This window comes from Buteo buteo, chromosome 9 (genome assembly GCF_964188355.1).
Source record: "Buteo buteo chromosome 9, bButBut1.hap1.1, whole genome shotgun sequence".
Taxonomy (NCBI): domain Eukaryota; kingdom Metazoa; phylum Chordata; class Aves; order Accipitriformes; family Accipitridae; genus Buteo; species Buteo buteo.
Genome location: NC_134179.1, coordinates 8,704,126 through 8,726,466, shown reverse-complemented (window position 1 = coordinate 8,726,466; position 22,341 = coordinate 8,704,126). Strand labels below are relative to the sequence as shown.

At 43.3% G+C, this 22,341-nt stretch overlaps 1 protein-coding gene across 4 annotated transcripts in view; it reads left to right on the top strand.

Annotated features, from left to right (window-relative positions):
- LOC142034287 (sodium/potassium/calcium exchanger 3-like) overlaps nucleotides 1-22,341 on the top strand; it is a 282,832-nt gene that overhangs the window by 160,167 nt on the left and 100,324 nt on the right. For 3 of the 4 annotated variants that reach the window (XM_075035262.1, XM_075035261.1, XM_075035263.1), the window contains 2 exons: nucleotides 101-215; nucleotides 1,110-1,222. In XM_075035262.1, coding sequence (XP_074891363.1) covers nucleotides 101-215; nucleotides 1,110-1,222 — 228 coding nt within the window. Of the gene's footprint in view, nucleotides 1-100; nucleotides 216-1,109; nucleotides 1,223-15,620; nucleotides 15,687-16,724; nucleotides 19,404-22,341 lie in introns of those variants that run through there. The other variant, XM_075035269.1, reaches the window with a different exon arrangement.

Genomic DNA, 22,341 nt, shown 5'->3' with positions numbered 1-22,341 from the left:
AGCAATAAACTCTGTCTCACAGCATCTTGCAGAACTGGGCCAAGCTGGTCTCTGATTTCAATTCTTGTAAACAGCTTGACAGTTTATTTCCTCTCCTTAGGTGACAATCATTGGCTACACACTGGGAATTCCAGATGTGATCATGGGCATCACTTTCTTGGCAGCTGGAACCAGTGTGCCAGACTGCATGGCAAGCCTTATCGTGGCAAGGCAAGGTAGGTTCATCACAGAGATGTTGTACTGCTATGGAAGTGTTTCCTTGTGTACTCTTCCTCTCTAGGTAGCAGAGGTGTATCCAGAATGTGAAAACATACAGAGCCCTTTTCCTGAGGCTGAAATTTAAAACAAGAACAAAGAAGGAAATTAATTATGTTGCTATTGCAAAGCAGCTAACAGGTTCTTAATGACAGTCTGGAACGAGTTTTGGCACTATTGTTAACTTCGAGCCTTCCCCAAAAGTCACAACATTTTTCTTAATTTAAATATTGGTGGTATAGAATTGTTTAGAACATAGCATAAGGGTCTTTCAGGTCACTTTCCAGCTTTTCTCCACAGTCATAAGGTCTGGAAGATACTACTGTTTTTAAGGAAAACTTTTTTTTCTCCCCCTTGTGACTCCAGCAACAGGTGTTTTAAGAGAAAAAGAAAGTTGTCGGTACTGCTTTGGGGAACAAACCCGGTGGCTCTTCATTGAAACAACCGGCTACTTAATAGACTACCCAAAGACCTTATCTAATCAGTCCAGTATAGAAACTCATGTGTCATGGTTACAGTAAAGCATCGAAAGCCCCACTGAGCATGGCAACAGAGTGCCAGCAGGTCACAGCCAGCACAGCCAGTGGCCAGGGTCCCCACAGCAGCGGAGTATTAGTTGAGGGAAGTTCTTAGATGATCCTGGAAGGTGGGTTCAGCCCCTTCAACCCTGCTGGCCTTGTATGGTGGGGAGGACAAAGGGGAGAGGGAAGGGATGGGGTGAGGGGGATCTCCCTTAACTCTTGCCTTAATCTGTGGAAATTGTCTGGATTAGCTCAGATTAATGTATTTCACTTTAGAAGTTGAAAGACTTTTCTGAGTGTATGTCTGATTGGACATGATTTCCATTCCTGCAGGTATGGGAGATATGGCTGTGTCCAACTCCATCGGAAGCAATGTTTTTGATATTTTAATTGGCCTAGGCCTGCCGTGGGCTTTGCAGACCCTAGCAGTGAATTATGGATCATATGTAAGTCCTACATTTGTTCACATGATTCTTATTTATTAATTATTTTTTTTTTAAACATATCTATTTAGGAAAAAAAAATGAAGTCCAAAATTCTGTGGATTGGATTTGAAGAAACAAATAGTTGTGCTCTGTTACAATTTGGGAGAAGTAGCAATTAATTGTCAGTGGACATTCCCCATCCTTTGGGGGACAAGTACTTCCATTTCCTCCTTAAAGGCAGCAGTCTGTGCTGAAGTAAGCTAACTCACTAGAGTATACTGTATTTTCACGCATTGAATATATTCCAAGTAAGGAGAATGATCCTGTTTTTAATATACCAGAGTGGATGAACACATAGGTGGAAAGTAAAGGATAGAGCAGACCTGTAGGTCTTCTGGTAAGAAAAATTCTGCCGTTTCTAAACTAACACACTGGAGGGTGAAGGAAGCTGTTAAATAACTGGGTATTTTAGAGTGTGACCATCATCAGGAAACACTGCAGAGCTTTCCTGTTTGAGAAAAACTGCCCAATGCCAATGAAATCATCCTTTACTTCCCAAATTATAAGAGCCATCCCCCTGCCCCCAAAGTTGTTGTAAGCTTCCTTCTGAGAAAGAAAAGCAGGAGATGCTGTGAAGTCCTAGAAGGAATTCACTGTTGCTATTGCTGTTAGCTGTACGGCACTCAGACAGCAGTGTAGGACAGAAGGAATATTCTTGATTACAATCACGGAGTGAATGCAAAGTTAAAAGGCTGGAGAATCACAGAATTGTTGAGGTTGGCAAGTACCTCTGGAGATGTCTAGTCCCCAACCCTCTGCTCAAAGCAGGGTCAGCTAGACCAGGATACTTAGGACCATGTCCAGTTGGGTCTTGAATACCTCCAAGGGTGGAGGCTGAACAGCTGCTCTCAGCAGCCTGTTCCAGTGTTTGACTGCTCTCGCAGTAAAAAAGTGTTCTTATGTTTAAATGGAATTTCCACATTTAAAATTGTGTGAGTTGCCTCTTGTTCTTTCAATGGATACCACTCAGAAGAGTCTGGCTGCACTTTCTGTATCCTCTCTCACCAGGTATTTATACACAGCAGTAAGATCCCCCTGAATCTTCTCTTCTCCAGGCTGAACAGTCCCAGCTCTTTCAGCCTCTCTTTGTATGTCAGATGCTGCAGTCCCTTAAATCATCCTTGTGGGCCTTCACTGGACTTGCTCCAGGAAGTCCCTATCTTCCTTTTATCGAGGAGCCCACAACTGGACCAAGCGCTCCAGATGTCTCACCAGTGCTGAGTAGAGAATGATCATCTTCCTCTACCTGCTGGCAACGCTTCTCTTAATGGAGCCCAGGATGCTTTTGGTGCTCCATGGCACAGGAGTGCATTGCAGACTTCAGCTTGGTGTCCACCAGGATCAACAGGTCTTTCTCTGCCAAGCTGCTTTCCAGCTGGTCAGCCCCAGCATGTACTGATACATGGGGTTATTCCTTCCCAGGTGTAGGACTTTTCATTTCCCTTTGTTGATGTTCATGAGTTTCCTGCCTGCGCATTTCTCCAGCCTGTCCAGGTCCCTCCGGATGGCAGCACAGCCCTCTGGTACATCACCACCCCTCCCAGTTTTGTATCAGCTGTGAACTTGCTGAGGGTGCCCTCTGCCCCATCATCCGGTTCTTTATTAAAGACATTAAGCAGTATTGACCCCTGGGGTAAACCACTAGTGACTGGCCTCCAGCTGGACTTTGAGCGCAGCGGTTCAGCCAGTTATCAGTCCACTCCACTGTCTACTTATTTAGTCTGTTCTTCCTCTGTCTGCCTATGAGGATGTTTGAGAGAGTGTCAAAAGCCTTGCTGAGGTCAACATAAACAACATCTGTTGCTCTCCCCTCATCCAGCAAGTCCCCCTCATCATAGAAAGCTATCAGGCTGGGTAAACATGATTTCCCCTTCACAAATCTGTATGTCTACTCGCAATCACGTTTTTGTCTTTCTTATGTTTCTAAGCGGTTCCCAGGATTATTTGCTCCATCACCTTCCCAGGGATCAAGATCAGGCTGACCAGGCTGTAGTTCTTGGGTCTTCCCTCTTCTTGAATGCAGGAGTGACAAAAGGAAGCAATGCTGTAGGAATAAAATCCCTTTCTTTAATGAGCAGCTTATCTGTAGCTCATGTGTATTTTTGTGGAAAAGGATGAAAACAAGTGGCTGAACAGAAGCAGCCAGCTTTCATGGAGGCATAACAATGTCACTACTGTTTTGCACACCCAAAATGTTCGTTGTACAGTGTGATCACATGGTTAGAAAAGGCAGTCTTGGAAACAGCCCCACAATTAGCAAAGAGAGGTTCCTCAGTTTTCACTTGCAGTTCCTGGATTTCTCTCCAAATCCTTGGATAATTGGACTTCAAAACAAAACAAGCCTGCCCCCTCCATCCCCCATGTTATTAGTAATTAATTATTTAGGTATTATTAAGTTGCGAGAAAAGGCTAGAGTTAGCTGGGTCAGGTGTAGCCTGGTGACAGCATTAAGAGCTGCAAGGTGCTATTTGTTATTCAGGGAGCCCTGCTGATGTGCCTGGCACCGAGTTCAGCAGGGTCAGAAGACAAGGAGCTCCTGCTCTCTGAGGTCCATAGGGCTGAGCCTTGGGCTGGTCACACGAGCAAGGCCTGCTCACTGTGTGGGGGTTCACAGGCAGGCCAACCTACTGGTCCACTAAATGTGAGTGTGAGTCAGAAGCACTAGGTAATTTCTGAGCAAATAGTCATGATTTAGCACTGCTCCTTTGGTATTTGACAGAACCCAGATTTGTCTTTGTAGCATCTCAACTCCTCAAAGCCATCGTGCTGCCCCTGTCTTGTGTACAGAGGGAAGCAGAGATTTGTAAAAGACAAAAAGAGCTTGCTTGATCGTGATTACGTTTGCATAGCCATCCAAAAACATGACTGCCTCCCCAGAATGTTTAATAGAAGAGGACTGTGGCAATGTTAAGCTTTTGCTGAAAGTAGGTAATAAACAAGCTGTTAAGGCAGTAATAGCTGTTGTGGAAGCTAAAAACAGTAGACTCTGTGATTTGAAAGTTAAGCTTTAATGTAGAAGAGCCTCCTCGAAGCCCCCTCCAGCCTTATTTTTCTGGAACTCTAAACACTCAGGGCTTTCTCCAGAGTATGGTATTTCTCTAATATCATACTCCATAAAATCCCTATGTATCTCTTGTTCCAGACTGCCTGACTCAGAATACCCTGTGGCCAGATTTTGCTCCCTGTTAATGCTGGTGTAAAGAGTTCTGGCATGTTAGTGTGCAGAAATGGAGAAGAGGATTTGCTCCCTTTTTCTTTCCCTTTGTCTGCCTCTGTGATGCAGTGTGCACATGCATGTGGCAGCATGGTGTCCTGTGATTATGCTCATTCTGAACTTTCTCAGCCACATGCGGTAAAAGTGGCTTCACACACTAACCAGCCAAGCAGCTGCTCCCAACCAGAAGGAGATTTATGGGGTTTCATTCTGAATGTGAAGAGCAGTCTCACTGCTAATGGTGCTTTCAGCTGCTGTAGCACCCTTTGTAGGATGAGCTTGTGTTTGAGCCTTCCTTAAACTCCCTAAGGGCAGGTGGGTATTTCAGAGCCCATTTTACAGATGGTGCATTTTGATTTGAAGTAAGCAGAGAGCTTTGGATGAGATGCAGCCTGGAAGCTTGTGGCTGGTTGTGAGACATCAATATATTGAAAGCATTGTCCCGTAAGGTCCCAGTTACTGCCTAGTTTTATCATACACCTGTCAGTAACCACAAGAAGCCCCATGCAGAATCAGAACTTCTTGTTTAAACAACTTCATTCTATGAGATAGTGCCTGAGAGGGGAAAATACAGCTTGTGATCTAATAGATAAGACAGGAAAAGAGCAAGAGGGGACTTGCTGAGAGACGAATGGACTTGCTGGAAGTCACACAGTTGGTAAGTGGAAGTGGACTGAATCTCTTGAGACACATCCTGGTGCTGGGTTGCTAAATTGCAATTGTTTTGATTAAGTGCCTCTCCCACTTCTGACTACCCCTTTCCCAGGCCCATTGTCAATGGATGTTTCAGCTTATTATTTATTTTATTCTTACTTTCTTGTTACAAGAAAAGAATGGAAAACCATCTTTTGCTTCTCAGACTGCATCTTGCAAGCATCTGTCACCTGTTTTAGAGAAGAAAGTTTCTCTTCTTCTGTTTCCCTACTTAAAATGAAAGGTTTTCCTGTAGGATGTTGGTACGCCACTAGTGGAGACTGCAGGACAGTCACAGACCCAGCCTGAACAGGGGGGCTGCACCCACATGATGTGATGTAGGAAGCTGGCACACCAGGCAGCGCTTTGCAAAACCACTGTATGCTCCAGGGCACTGGTCTCCAATATCATTCATCCTGCCTCACCTGTGTGTATCTGTTTCCACAAACCAGGTCTGTCTCAGTGTGATCATCAATGTGCAGCACAGGATTTTTATTCATTTCCTTCCAGTGCCGACTGGAGTCAGTCCAAACCCAAACCGGAGAATGCTCCATCTCATGCTTCTCCAGGAAAATGTTACTGTTGGTGCAGAGAAGAAAAGGTTCTCCTCTGCCCTCACCCCTTGCCTTCAACTCAGTTGTCAGTCCCATAGTTCTTGACTTGGGCCAGGCCACTGATGCTTTTCCCATCCAAAGGCAGATCTAGTCAAAATCAGACAGCTTCAGATCCCTTTTGTTTCTGCAATATCTAGTCTCTAACCCAGCTATATGTTTATTATTTTAAGAATCCTTGTTATTTCTGGACACCTCTTAATGTCCAGGCACTAACTCTGCCTTCCTCTGTGCTTCCCACTGGAGCTTCCATCTCCACTACTCAGAGGTCACTTGGCCATGCTCCTGCTGCACCTCTGGGCTTTTGTTATTGTGCATAGCTAATCTAGCATGCTAGCAGGACTTTCGGAGAAAAAGCAGCTTCCCTCTGGACCTAGAGAGACCTTTGAAATAGTTCACTTTCTCGTCTCTTCCAGCTCTGAGTCCTGGACATGTTGCTGACTCTGTAATCCTGTAAGCATCCTTCCCCAGTGGCCCTGGCAAATCCGGAGTGGAAGGACATTTGCTCTCTGTCTTACATCCAATTGCTTCCCTCTGGAATCTTTTTTTGGATGTGAAGCTGTAAAACAGACATCAGCCAGGAGTATTTTAGAGAACAGGAATTTTAGCCTAAGAATAAACAGCCAGGTTCATTTATTCACATCAGCATTTGGGAGTATAATCATATGTCTATCCATCACTCCTCTGCCTGATAATTTTAGCTGGTTTCAGCAAAATTTGGCAGTAAGTTAGAAGTCTTAGAGATGTTACATTCCTTTCATGCAAACAGGCAGCTAGAGAGAGAAGGAGTAATGCCAGTGCAAGCCTTGTTAGACATTGGAGAATCCAAAGGGAAGTGGACACTCGAGAAACACGCATCAGGATGGCAAATGTCACTGCTTTGCTACTCTTTGACCAGTTTGCTATTCAATGTTTTCATTACAAAGCACTATGATGAATCTTATGACACTAGGACAAAGCTGGCCTTCATGTCCTCACAGCCAACGTCTTTGTACCTGTTCCCTGCCCCATTCTGGCCCAGGTATCTGCATACAGACCACCTTAAATCCTCTGAGGGAAGAGGGAGGATAGGTTCAGTGGATCTGTCAGTCATCAGGGCAAACATTAAGGTCGAGGATAGCAACAGGGTGGTGACTCTGAGTGTCTGCAGGGGTCCCTGCTTCCCACAGCATCACCTTTCACTTGTGTACATGTTACTCCTCCTCCTGCTCTGGGGTGCCAGACTCTTTCCAGCTGTCACGTTAGCATCTGCAGCCTGATGTACTGGTATCACCACAGCAGCATTATGCAGCTTGGCAGGTATTAATGGATTAATTTATTTGCTGATCCCAAAAACCTATGGAAGGGCACAGCAGCAGGTACGCACTGAAGCTACTAACTAGTCCCTCGAGCTTCCTGGAATAGTTTGCATGTATTGACTGCATTTGCTCCCTGGTTTCATGACAGGGAGACTGAGATGATTATACTATAGTAGACCAAAAGTCTGTAGACCAAAAGTGTCTGGTCCCTTCCAAAGCTCCTAACAATACAGGAATTCTCTCCAACCATAACCCCTGCATTTCTTGCTTAATACCTTGAGTGTCTATGTGCAGCACTCCATGTTGCGTACTGCCGGCTGTGCACCCTGCAAAGTAAATTGTGTGATACAGAGCAAACCAAGGATACTTCCTTAGGAGTCTCAAAAAAGTTCCAAGAAGGAAATTCCATTGAAACATGCAGGAGTGCAGCACATGTCTGAAGTTCCAGTTTGTTGAGACTGCTGTCTCGTGGCAAGACGTAGGGAATGCAGGATATACACTGAATTTCCACTGCCAGGCAGCAACACTGCAGGAAAAGGATCCCCAAACAGAGGACCTGCAGCTTTTTCAGCCAAGGGACTGGAAACATAGCAGAGTCCTTCTAATATTCCTGAATGAGGTAATTTCTCTCATATTTGGACCCTGGAGCAAAACTAGTTGGGGTTTTGGCAATAGCTCCGTGTTTTCCCTTCAGCAACTTCCAGAAAAGAACTGAAGAATGGAATTGCTTTTATTTCCATTGTTTTTCCTCTGCTATTTAGCTTCAGCCTCAGTTACTTATTGCCTGCAGGAGCTGCATGGGAATAGCTGGAGCTGGTGGCAGCATCTTTGTATTTGCTACACAAGAAGCAGGGAGACAGCCTCTGTTCAGATTCAGACAGAGTAGATTTTGAACCTTGCAAACCTTTCATGTGTGATCAGTCAAAACAGAGCATTCTTCTGGCTTGCTTTAGCCGCTAGATACAAGCCAAACCTCAAAGGAGAGTTTGGGAATGTTGATTTTTCCTCCTTGCAGTATGAGGGAGTATTTCATCTGCAGACAGTTCTCTCCTGGGTAAGAAGCATTTCCTATTCTTAAACGAACAGAGAACTGAGCTTTTCCTTCTATAATTAAGAAGACTCCAGCTGAGGCCCTTTTTCTGCTCTTTGCTAGAATCTGAAATTATCTCCTCCCTTACTGTGAGTTTTGAATGTTTTGCTAGCCTTGTTTTCCCTGAACTTACACATTGTCACATACCCTGAGAAAACCTATTCCATTGCCTTTTGTAGGAAATGCACTTGTCTCATGAGAAGGCTGCTTGAATGATTTCTACCCTAATTTGGCAGATCAAGGACACATTTTTCTCAAGCTTTTGTACCAAATTTCAGAGTCTTCTGAGCTCCTGTGCTCGCAGTTAGAAGTCACAATAAGAAATAGGGCAGACTTACAGTGATAATTGGAGAAGTGGGAATAGTTTGTCAGTTGAAACTGTATTTCCAGAGCTGTAGGCTTATGGGAAATGTGTGAAACAGCAGCAGGTAGTCCAAAATCAAATGCAGAAAAAGAAAGGATCATTTAGGCAAGTGGAGAACTAAAATGAGAGAAATGAGAAATAAGTGAACAGTGGCTATTCAGCCTAGTTCGGGTTTAACTATCTCGGAACCACTGAACAATATGGTATAAAACAATTCATGGTTCTGTGTGATTACTTTCTGAAATTGATAGGTGTGTATTAGATTAGAAAATGTTGAAAGGCTACCAGAGCTGGAGAGAAAGTTAAAAAAAGCACACCTGCTTGTGTGGCTTTTGTGATTCTAGCCATTGCGGTGGACAGAATGGCTGTAACATAGACCTGGGCCAAACAGGAGGGGATTGTAGGAAAACCTTTAGCATTAGCAGGTAGGATAAAACAGTAGGAAGCTGTTAGAGCTGCCTTTTTGTTGTGATGAGCAACCCCTGCTGTGCACCAGTAAGTGTACTACTGTGCAGAGTTGCAGCAGACTTAGAGCAAATCTGAACCTGTCTCCTTTGAAACTGTATGTTCTCTCTGTTGGTGATAGATAAGTAATAGCTAGAATTAAACGTTCTTGTTTTCATTATTATTTGGGGGTTTCCGTTATGTTTTCAGAGAACTATTTCCAGAGCTAGGCATAGACTAGCCAAGAGCTTTGGCAGCAGTCCTCTGGTTACTCATAATGCAAGAATTAAATACCTCAGTGCCCAGCAGCAGATTTGATAGAAGGGAATATGCACTCATGCCCCAAGCTATGTGGGCTATTTGCTCAAGCCTACCTCCCTCAGCTATGGTAAATGGGGAGTGCTCTAATGTGACGTGTGCGTCAGGGAAGTCGCTGCTGGCTTATCTGATGCTGGAAGCCCCTTATACCACCAGTGCAAGGTTTACTGGAGAACATGTCTCCAAGTCGTCGGGCTGCAGCCCCCCCGATGCTTGGCAGTGAGTTTCATCTAGCTCTAAGGAGACCTTTCTTTGTTGGAGTGAGAATATCTAGCAAAAAATGCCCCTCAGAGACTAGACTACCATTGTATTTTGGTCCTGAACAAACCCAGACAGCTTTCATTCTCTTCTCAATGTGAGCTCTAAAGTCTGCAAGAATCTCAAAGCACTATATTAGTCCAAGAAACCTTTACAGTAAGAGGTATCTGGGCAACAGGCTTAAACAGGAATTATATCTACAATGAGGGAGGTTTCTTACAGGTGTAAATCAGCTTGCTCCAGGGCTGTCTTGAATAACCCAGAGACCCCGGGCACAGTGCCTGAACGTATGCCATTCTCCACATGTGCGAAAGTCTAGTGAGGTCAGACGTCCAGCACATGCCAGGAAAGCAATGCATCATGTGCAGCTGGACTCCCTGTACACACTGTGCAGAGCTGTTCTGTGCACAAACAGCAAGCCATATTAATTGGCCTATTTGTGTCCACATAGAGTAACTCCACAGCATGTATACTGCAAGCCCAGTCCATCTGGAATTACACGCAGCACCCATCCATGGAATCTACCTCTCAGCCATCCCAGGGCAAATCGGCTTTGAGGACAGCTTACATCAATGTCAGTTTGTTCCAGCTGTCTGTCATTTTTCGTTCGCTTTGCATTGTTTTATAGCCCTTCTCACCTGTTGTCTTTGTCCTCTTCTGTCCCTTTTATGCCTGCTCTGTGGCATGGCAGGGAGATGCCATGCATGCATCGGCTCCTGAGCCACAGTGGAAACATCTGGAATTCTGCACAGCTTTTATAGTGCTTTGAGCTCACCAACAAGGTTTTTACACAGAATTGCACTTTTCTTCCAGAAAGTCCAGCTGTGATATGTATCCAGTTCAGCCAAATGAGCTTCCTGACAAAGTGCATTCCACAGCTAGCATTAGCTCGCCCAGGGAAACCACCCTTTGCTATGTACATGGAAGGGTTTTAATCCTGCTGTCCCGTGGCAGAGTGAGGTATCGGGTGATGACCCTAACAAATGGTCCAATTTTTTTTGGAGCAAAAAGCACTGGAAAGTGAAAATTGCATTAGAAAACAGCCTTTTACCCCTCCCAGGAAATCCTTCCTTTTTATGGGAATAGTCAAACCTTGTAAAGGAAAGTTCTTGTTATTTGGGTTAATGAATAGCTAATTGCTTTGCACAACAGTGGGAGCTGGACTAGATCCCAGGCCAGGAGCATTGCTAGTTAAGCCCAAGTTGAGAACTGCCAACCTGGAGTGAAACTCAAGTGTTTTAATGCAGCACCACTGCAAGGCAAAATCGGTGCTCACGCTTCTGAAGGGGTTGCCACGTTTGCTTTGCCCGTGTGGGATCAGCATGATGTGTGTTACTGTTACATTCATAAAGCTGTCATAAATAATTAGCATGCACTTTCTACTTTTGAATAATCCCTAATAGCAACTTTTATTCCCCTGAATGGCCTCCAGAGAGGAGCCTCGCAGATAGTCTAAAAAAAGTAGCCCCAAACATCTCTCTTTGTAAGCACTGTCCTCAGCAAATTAGACACAGAGGCCTTTGGCATGGTCTTCTTTCCAAATGTCTGCTGGTTTTATGGAGGCTAATGATGTAACTGAGAAGCAGCATCTGCACTTTAGGTTGAATTCAGACATTTTCCATGCTAAAATAATTCCAGCTGCTTCATTTGCTTCCTTTTCCTGTAGATTCCTTTCCGATTGATGTATTTCATACTGACAGTTTTTATGGATATTGGCACTGGTCAAACAGAATTCCTGACCAAAATCCAGACAGAAATTTATTGTAAAATAGTATCTGTCTTTCCTAGCCAACTGCTGCTTATTTGGAGTAGCAGGGAAGGTGACTTTAAATTTGTATTTTAGTTACACAAAGTTAGTTTAGGGGTTTTTTGCGTTTTAGACTAACTAAAATGGAAATCCAGGTTAGGTGTCATGTATGGACCATTCAGAGTAGTGGAAGCAGGAGAAGAGGAGTGGACACATGGAAGTCAACGAAGCACAGTGGACAAGTCTGTCTCTACCAGGAGCAGTTATGTGTGCACAGAGCCCCCAAATTAGCTTGTCCTGGCTCCTTAGTGTAACAGGAAACACACTGTAGGGTATCAAAGAAAAAGGTCTTCTGGGTCAGAACCTGATGTTGTCTCTCATCCCAAGAGCCAGCTCTTGTTTCAGCAAAACTTTGAGGTTTGCTGAGGACTGGTAATAAAAGCTGCAGTGGCCTTAGAGACTTCTTTCATAGCTGCAAGAATACACTTCCTCCTGTCTGCCACTTACAACCTGCAGTTTACATTAACAGTGGGATCATTACATTTTTCACCTTCAGTTATGCAGACAGTCCCAAAATTGGCCTTCACACTCTGAAGCAATCCAAGTCCTTCATTTCTTTGGACAGTCAGTCTAGTGAGAATATTGTATTTTACATATAATGGCCATAGGAATATAATGGTCCCACTGTACATACATACTCTTACAGCTTATATCTTAAAGAAATCCTGTAACAACTTTAAGAACAAATGATCATCACGGCTGTAGCCTTTTTTATGATGGCAAAAATCGGTAAAGAAGGAAAATGTGCCATTTGTTTAAGCCAGTATTTTAACATACATGAAGTTAACAGTAAATCTCAGGCAGCAACAGAGCTCTGCAAATTGGTGGGATGCTTGTGAGTACAAACGCTATAACAATTCTGGTGTCTAGTAGCTGTACAAGACCTATTCATGCTTATCATGGCTTATTAGAAGTAGAGCAATGTGTTGTCATGCTGAATCTTGAGCATGTACAGGAGAATAGAGAAATCCTTCCGGGATTGTCTTTTTGCAGCATATTTGACCTTGTCTTCAACATGGATTTGCATAGAGGATCCTGAGTGTATGGAGTTCATTGCAGGCTCAGGTTTGCAAAATGTCAGAACCGGTAATCCTTTCCTTGACTCTGGAAGTCAGACTCTCCCCTCAGTTGTCCTTGGGGAATGAAGCTAAGTCATTACTCTGGATTTGGGAGCAATATTTGGGTGAGAAGTTTTTCCTGACTGTGGTGCAAAACGATACAAGTGCCTCAGCAGTCTTGCATTCATGAAATTGTAGTGCTGCTTATCATCAAATTAGCAATACCCACTTCTCTTGCAAATGGGCTTCTTTATAGTCTAACTGGAAGAATGCGATCACTGAAAAGCAGCCAGTGATACACTATGTACCATTATTTTCTGTGTTGACAGTTGAGAAAATAATGTCGTAGCATAGAAGTTTAGCTTGAATTGTTTATTGGACTAAAAACAGTTTAAAAACCAAGAAATAAATCCAGCTGTTGGAAAAAAATTTGTTGTTTGAGGTGGATGAACTTTCATTCTGGGAACTATTTTCTTGTCTGCAGATCATTTGCAGGAATGTAAAAACTAATGTTTTTACTTTTCTTTGTATACAAATGTAGAACAAGCTGACCAATTAAGAATGGATACCAGCCCATTTAAGGAAGATCACTGCATTTAGTTTTGCTATTTGACCTCAGCAGCAGAGTGGTGTGACTGAAAATATACCTGCACTGCACAAAATCAAAGTCTGCTAGACAAACAATAGCAATGTCCTTTTCTAAAGCATCCTTCAAAAATACTTGTACATAATTTCTTGCTAAGATTGATCTCTGCCAAGAAACTTAAATAGTCGATTACTAAATAGTACAGTTTTGTGACTGTCAGTTGAAACTCAACTTCAGGTAGGGTTTCATTGCATAGAAGGTGCAGGGAGGAATACAATGGACTGTGTTACCTTATAGTGGCCTTAAGATAATAATTGATATTAGGTGGTCTAAAGATTTACAGTTCAGTCACCCATGACACCCAATCCGCAGCTTCCCTATTGCTTCCCTGGAGAAGCCAGCCTTCCTGAGGAGGGGGTCTCCCTCACACAGTAGCCCCTCCAGAAATGCCTTGAGACACTCCACCTGAGTGCTCCCTTGACGATACTGCAGGTGATAACAGTTTGAGAACTTCATATAAAAATGCCCAAAGGAACAATGATTAAGCTCCCCAAGAGAAGAATGGGGAACTGAGGAGAAGCACAATCCTAGCTGAGGACCAGCATTGGAGAGGTGGCTTTACTCCCTGTAGCCTTCCTATGTAGCTTTAGGTTTATGTCATAAAAACATGTTTTTAAATGTATTTGGGGCTTAAAGATGCAGGTAAGTGCCTTTGGTTAGACTCCAAAGCCTCTAAAAATGGCAGTTAAATAGCTCCACAGCTTTGAGGACCTGTATCTCAGTTCTCCACTTGCACAGTGGATGTAGTTGTGGCTCTGCCATGGAGATGGCTACGTCAGAACCTGTGGTGTGCCTGGGTACCTTAGTGATGATATTTCTATGCAGCCCTGCAGGCAATAAATTGTCTCTTTGCTTGATTTGCCTCAGTGCTAAATAATGGTCAGCCTGTGCTAGTGTGCCATGATGCTTTGATATACCGATGATTTTCAGCAGCTTAGGTTCAGGCTGTGAGATTACTGACTTGTTTCCTTCACCGAGATGAGTAAGAGTAGGGAAGAAATTATGTGTTTGTGTATGTCCTTGTTTATCTTCCCCCACTGTGAAGCATTAATTGGTGACTGTGGTGGGTTGACCCTGGCTGGATGCCAGGTGCCCACCAAAGGCATTCTATCACTCCCCCTCCTCAGCTGGACAGGGGAGAGAAAATATAACAAAGGGCTCGTGGGTCGAGATAAGGACAGGAGAGATCACTCACCAATTACCATCACCGGCAAAACAGACTCAACTTGGGGAAAACTAACTCAATTTATTACCAATCAACCAAAGTAGGGTAATGGGAAATAAAACCAAATCTCAGAACACCTTCCCTCCACCCCTCCCTTCTTCCTGGGCACAACTTCTCTCCCAGATTCTCTACCTACCCTCCCCCAGCAGCGCAGGGGGATGGGGAATGGGGTTTACAGTCAGTTCATCACACGTTGTTTCTGCCGCTTCATCCTCCTCAGTGGCAGGACTCATCACACTCTTCCCCAGTTCCAGCATGGGGTCCCACCCACAGGATACAGTCCTCCATGAACTTCTCCAACATGGGTCCTTCCCACGGGCTGCAGCTCTTCACGAACTGCTCCAGTGTGGGTCCTTTCCACGGTGTGCAGTCCTTCAGGAACACACTGCTCCAGTGTGGGTCCCCCATGGAGTCACAAGTCCTGCCAGAAAACCTGCTCCGTGGACTCCTCTCTCCGCAGATCCGCAGGTCCTGCCAGGAGCCTGCTCCAGCGCAGGGTTCCCACGGGGTCACAGCCTCCTTCAGGAACCGACCTGCTCTGGCGCAGGGTCCTCCACGGGCTGCAGGTGGAGATCTGCTCCAGCCTCCATGGGCTGCAGGGGGACAGCCTGCCTCACCATGGTCTTCCCCATGGGCTGCAGGGGAATCTCTGCTCCGGCACCTGGAGCATCTCCTCCCCTCCTTCTTCACTGACCTTGGTGTCTCCAGGGTTGTTTCTCTTATGTGTTCTCACTCCTCTCTCCAGCTGCCATTTCTGTCTGTCCCAGCAACTTTTTTTCCTTCTTAAATATGTTATCACAGAGGTGCTACCACTGTGCAATCGCTGATTGGCTCGGCCTTGGCCAGCGGCGGGTCCATCTCAGAGCCAGCTGGTATGGGCTCTGTTGGACACAGGGGAAGCTTCTAGCAACTTCTCACAGAAGCCACCCCTGTAACCCCCACACACACTACCAAAACCTTGCCACACAAACCCAATACAGTGACTGAAAGCAAAATTTCTTTTCCCCTCTTTGTTTTTACAGGACTCACATAGGAGTTAATTGCCAAAAAGAAAACTGCATGATGTAACAGTATAAGGGATGACAAAGCGCATGTTGGGGTGGAACAGTTTGAAATGCTCTGAGGTCCTAAGGATGCTACTCTAATAATAATACTTATTCTTTGGCAATAGGGAGTAGGCAAAATAATCTGTGATGTAATGGTCTGACTTGTCATTATGGCTTGCAAGCCAGTGTTTAGCCACTCAGCAGTTTAGGATTACAGAATTATCAGCAGAGAGAAATACTGTTGCTTGAAATTGTGACATGGTTTTATAAACTTCCTTCTTTTACAGATTCGGTTAAACAGCAGAGGACTTATCTATTCTGTTGGTCTCCTGCTGGCATCTGTTTTTGTCACAGTATGTATATAGTCTTTCCATTCGTCATTTCCAAAAGAGTGATTTTTATAGATGTTTTCTTCACCTATTCCTTTCTTACCTCCAGCTGTAACAGTGGTTGCAAAGCCTGTTGTTAAGGGATAGGAATTGTCATTCCTTTTGTAAACTTTCCAAGACCTTAACCTGGCACTTTGCAGAAGCTATCACTGTCACAAGATGGCTCTCATTTGTATGTTTTCTATGGGAGGAGCCCAGGAGATTCATTAGTAATCGTTAGTTATTTTTCATGCTAGAGTTGAAGCAGAATCCCCTTGACGTATGATGAGATCCGTTCTCCTGTTGGACAGGTAGACAAAATGCTATACAGTTTGCTTTGGCCCTCTCTAGGAACCTTCTGAAACACAACGCAGACGAGAACAAATATTGCCTGGACATGACAATTTTTCTATTGATATTAGTGTCTCATGTTCCCTGACCTGTCCAAGTCCAACATAGCAGACTAGAAATGATAGAGAGAAGAGGATTTATGTGACATCTTCCAAATCATGAGACCAGCTGCTATAGGGAGTCCTCCTGTGCATTGCATACCAGCACCATTCCCATGTACACAAGACTTCAGTCTTTTAAGAAGTTTGTGTGGAAGGAAACTAAGCAAAGTCAAGCCCAGCCGTAGACTATGTGGCTCTAGATTGAGATGCAGAGGGGCACATGAAGTATTTTGAGTGAAGAAAAAGGAATCTGGCCTTTGAAAATGTTTCTGATTGAATTAAATGGGATTGTTCTTGGCAAAATGAAATTCATTGCAGAAAATTAAGGTCCTTGGGCCAGGACTCAAGGTGATGCAAGTCAGTGTGGCTTCCATGACTGTGAGGGGGCTACTCTGATTTACTTCAGCTGTGGTCTTCAGCTCACTTGTTGCAGTACTTGCATTGTGATTGCTTCCAGGTGACCATGATCAGTAAGGGGACAGTCATCTTCATGCTCCTGTAATTGAGAAGGGCATTTACCACTTTATTCAAAATGTTCCTGCTGTGGTGGCTTACTCTGTGTTTATTGTAGGTTTTTGGCGTCCACATGAACAAATGGAAACTGGATAAGAAGCTAGGGTGTGTGTGCCTTTCCCTTTACGGCATCTTCCTGTGTTTCTCCATCATGACAGAATTCAATGTTTTCACTTTTGTGAACTTGCCAATGTGCAGAGATCACTAATGCAGGTGGCAGACTGTCAGGAGGAACTTCCTTCTTACCTGTGCAATACAAACCACGGCTGGCATCTCCTGAATGCGGTGCACCTCCAAGTCGTGATGTATATCCTGTTCACTGTTCATAGGACCCGTGGCCCCATCTAGGTCTGCCCTCTCCCTGACCCCCCACAACCTGGAAAAATCCTGCATCGATGTGAAGATTATTTTTTTCAACATTCATGTGATTTCCTAGCTCACTTTTTGAACAGTGTGACTGGGACTCTAGATGAACTGGCTGCTAACTGGCGTCAAGCCAGGTAAAACTGGTCTGCTACAATTCCTTCTTTTTTTAAGTTATTTGATGGAAGACTAATCTAATTTATGACTTAAGACTATTGCTACAATGCAGAAGAGGGTACATCATACAGGGGCTGATTTCAAGGAGAATCATGGGAATTTTTTTGGTTGGTTTTGTTTTTGGGGGTTTTTTTTATTAGTTTTGTTTTGGGGGGGGGGGTGTTTTGTTTTTTTGTTGTTGGGGGTTTTTTTTAATTGCCAGAGATCAAAGTCCTCTCTTGCAGCTTCTCCTTCTGAGTGCTGGGTCTCCTGTAACGATCCAAAGGTCACAGGGCAGTGTAATATGGGAATACAATTCAAGGTACTCGGCATATGAATGGATTTACTGAGTATTAAAAGAAGATTGTCAAGGCAACAGATGATGACTTTTTACCATAAAAAAATGAATCTTGTACAGGTGTGATGAGGAATGCTCATGGATTCAATGTGGATTCAAAGGGTATACACTGTTACCATTTAACTACTAATGTTGGAGTTTTATTACTAGGTTGTTTATGGTTTTTCCAAGCAATAGTTTGATCGCCAGCCCAGGAGGGCTACCAAGGAGGTGTCCTGGTTTTTAAAGGCCTGCACGTCGAAATGGAAGGTCAGAACTTTCTCTGCTTCATCAGATTTCTTGTTTTGGGGGGATTCAATAGTTCATGTCTTATTCATTCTGAGAAGGACATAAGTACGTGTTGGAACTTTTCTAAATGAGTTACAGACACTGGTTTCTTTAAAAGGAAAGAGGCATATTTTGCACAGACATAGTTACTGAAGTCATAATTTGCCACTCTTTAAAGAATACACTGGACCTGGCCAGATATTTGTCGTCTTAAGCAGTTGAACTTACCTGATAACAGATCATGTGGATTCATCACCCTTCCTTTGGGAGGGAGGAAGACACAGACAGATGGCACTTTTTAAAATGTGGAATATCTTCAATGCAGACTCGCTCACAGATCTTAAGTTATTGTGAAAGTTTAGCTATTCATTGTTCCAATATCCCTGCTAGATTTTGTATACTTCTGTATTAATATCCAGGCAGATTGCACCCCATGAGAAACACCATCACAGCTTCATTTGTATGTATTGATACTGTGGATTCTTGCCAGTGCTGGCTCTTGTATTTACTTTAAGCACTGATCACTTCTGATTCATTTGGTATGTTTTTTCCTCTTTCTTGTATACGTTCTACTATGAAATGTATTAAGATACTACCAGCTAGGTGAATGTTTTTGTCTATGGTTCAAACAGTGGCAAATATTGGTAGTAAAGGCACAGCAAACCCTACATAAAAGAAAGGAGAGAAAAAAAGAAAAAACCCAAACACCAAATACTAAGCTATAGCAGGAAAAAAACCTCCCAACTCAAAAAAAAAAAAAAAAAAAAAAAAGCCCCGTTCACAGACAGAAAGCCAATTTTTATTTCATTTGCACTTTTGGAAGTTATTTTTTGGTTTAATTTTCTTTGGGGAAAATGTTGTAAATCAAAATATTTACACCCTGTGGTTTCCATTCAGCTCAGCACCTGGTTTTCTTTCTTTGTTACGCTAAATGTGTGGAGGCGCTGGCAGCTGTTGCACTGTGTGTGTCAAAGCCCAGCAGAACAAGCTGTGTACCGCTGGCTTCGGTGAACAAAGTGTGCTTGTGGATCCCTGGCAAGAAGAAGGAAGGGTCCAGGGACAGGTAGTATAGAGAGTCAATGACATGCCTGCGTCATTGTTTTTCATTCTGGAAAACAATTGTGTTGCTACTTGTTGAGCTATGCAACCTGTTGTTTGAGCAGCCTTCTCGTAACTATGCCTGCTGGAAGTCCTCTTGCGTTAGGAAGCCCACTGTACCTTCCTGTTGGTTTTTTTGTTGCTGTTGTTTCTTTTTCTGTTGTTGTTAATGAGATTAATAATAATAATAACAATCACTAAAATGCCTAAAATACTTCCTTAAATCAAACAATGTTAGCAACAACGTGGCACACTTCACTAAAATCCACCCCACAAACACACCACTATACTCTCGTAGCAAGATGCAGTTGCTCCTAAGCAGAGTGTTTCCTTGCTGGCAGAAGGGACAGATTTGGGGAAGGGAAAAAAAAAAAAATAAAAAAAAAAAGAGAAGTTTCACATCAGGGCCTATTATTACTTCTATTTTGAATATTTATACTGCTGCTCCAATGGAGCCAGTTGGATCTATTTCTACGAAATAGCCATTACCTATCCCGTGGCACAAAAACTGCATGAGTATTTTTTAGGAACTTTTCCTATTGGTGTGCATTAAATACTGTAGTATATCGTAGCTTTGCATTGTGTGTAAAACCTGAAATACCTTGTTTTGATGCTTGTGTGTTGTGCAAGTTGTTTGTTCTAAGCAGAAGCAAAAGGTACATTGAACTGCCATTATCTGTGCCATATATGAATTGATAAGCACTTCCTATATTGACAGTTTCAGCGAGATGTGCTTACAATTTGCAACCAAATCAACCGGTGCAGACCTGGTTTGGAACAGGATAGACCTACTGAATGTGTGCACTCTTGTTATTGTCTCCAAAAGAGAGAGCCTCTCAAGTTTGTTAGCATAATCGAAGCCTGTGGAAAAGTCCCCAAAGCAAAAAACTTGAGCAATTTTTAGCATCCTTCCTGTACAACATCTCCAAAACTCACATAGACAGTTATATCCAAATGCAGTGCATATTAATAGCTTTCCTTCACTGAGCCAAGCAGAGGACTGAGTCTGAGGGGTTCTCTCCTCCCGACGCTGGATTCTGGAAGTTGCTGGCTCTGAAAGGGGGACAGCCAGCGCCTGGCTTCGGTTTCCCAGTGAGAAGCTCTGCAGTGCCCGTTGCTGCCCAAGACATGGGCCACTGTTGAGGTGCGGGGCCGTGGGACTGGCATCCGTCGAGGGCGTCTGCCCCCTGCCCTGCGTGGGCACCTCGGCTGGCAGAGCCCCTGGGGGTGTGGGGCGGGATGGGGACGGGGCATGGTGGGGCTGGGGCTCGGGAGGGTGGCTGGGGGGTGGCTGCCTGGGGGGAAGCAGGGAGCTGAGGCACAAAGGGGCTGTGGAAAGGCTGGGGGGCTGGGGGGAACCAGAGGTGAAGCCAGGCTGGGTTGGGTTTTTTGAATATGACTGTGATTCGTTTGTGGTTTTATTCTTCTGAAAGCAAGGGTCACCTTCATGTCTGAGGCTGCTCTGATCTTTGGACCAGTCGACTGTTTTTGTTTCCATTCCTAGCAGTTTCAAATGATTCCTTATGAGTATTTCAGAGAGATTAAAGAGCCTTTTCCTCAGTGGAGAGCACTTCACTGCAGCTCTGACTTTGACTTGATTTAAACATGTGATCCCTTGCTCATTTCAACTCTGCTCGACATGTGGATGGTCTTCCTTTGACAGTGGTTCAAAGGCAGAATGATAGGATATGATATGAGGAGGTCTTAAGACATGCTGGAAAAACTGCTTTTGTCCCTACCAAAGGTGAATTTTATACTTGCCTTTTTTTTTTTTTTCCTTTTTCCTTTCCGCCACTCCCCCCCCTTCTGTTTTTTTTTAATGTACTGCACTTTTTCGTAGATTGTTTCTGCATTAGGAACACCAACCTGAAATGTGTGCATGGGATGAGACTTTCACTGGGATAATTTGGGTTTTTTTCCTGTGATGCTACTTGCCTGCTTTGTTTTCAGCTTTCTGTCCTCAGCCGTGTCATTGAAATTAATTGATAAGCATACTTTGGATTTGTGATATTAGTGCTTGTGAAAAAGAATGCTCGTTCTTAACATTCAGATAGATGCATGACTGGCTTTTTTCTTGACAAAACAAATCAGGTACAACAGCAGTCTAGTTTTAGAAGAACAACGTTCAATGTAGGTGGAACAACCTGAGGGTCACATTTAATATCCTGCTGTCAGGAATTTTTATATGCCTTTTCCAAATAACCATATAAATACTTGTGAGATAAAATGTAGATTGACTATTGTTGGATAACTTTTTAGAAAACCATAACTTTCTGCTGATTAACAAATGTTTCGTATATCAAGATTTTTTGGAAGCCCTAATCCTTTCAAATAAAGCTCACAGAGGTGCAATAGTGTAAGGTTTGTCTATTTCAAAGTTACACCACTGGAGCTTTAAACTTGTTTAAACATATACTTTAAAAATTAATCTCAGTGGACCATGCTTAGCTGGATTTAAATCTGCCCTGTATTCATGAAGTTTCACTTGATCAGTAGCTGCTGTAAGTTAGTCTAAAATAGTCTTAAATCCAGGTAAGAATGTCCGTATTAGGTTTGTACAACTTTAACTGAATCAGTTTAAAGCCAAGTTTTTAAGGAAAGCGGTGGAAGTTTGAGTATTTGGAAGACTTCAGCCACTTCACTTCAAATTTAAGGAACTGCAGAGTTTGAGTATGTTGACTGGGTATACCAAGTATAATGCAAGGCTTAAAGTTAAAGGAAGAGAGTTTTCAGTATTCACTGACATGAGTGAGAGTTGACCTCTATTGAAATCAATGGCAAAACCACAATGATTGTTTTGTAGGGTCAGTGTACATGTTTGCAGCAGTAAGTCCTGAAAAGGACTGTTGCACTTTGTTTTTTAAAGATTAACTTTTTATTTTCTTATCTGAATAGATAAATGAATAACTATTAATACAACTAGGCACCTTTAAGGGAAGTTACATGAATATTCTGTTAGCACTTAGTGGCCTCAAATCTGAAGCATATTTCATAAATGCATCTACTTCCACCCAAACTGCTCTGACTTGTTTGGCTGAATCTCGAGAATCAGTCTCAGGTGTGGACAAATCCATGCCTTTTGGAAAACAAGAAAGCAATGAGGGAAGAAATGGCAGTTCGTTTCATTGTGCACCAGGGGATATAATTTGGCTGTGAAGTCTATTGTTCACCACCCTGAAACAGCCTGAGATCTAGGCCAAGTTATCCAAGTTTGGGCAGAAACATCTATTTTCAGGAAAGCTTCAAAAAAAAGCACAATTTGTTTAAAGCGACAGATTTTGTAATGTATTTATATAGTTAAAATTACTTTATCATGGTACGTTTTCTAATAGCCTTGCAGAACAAGTTTTAAACCTTCCACACCAAAACAAAGTGACAGAGATCTTGTCAATATAATCTTTGTCTGCCAGGTAGGATTTGAATGGTGCTAAAA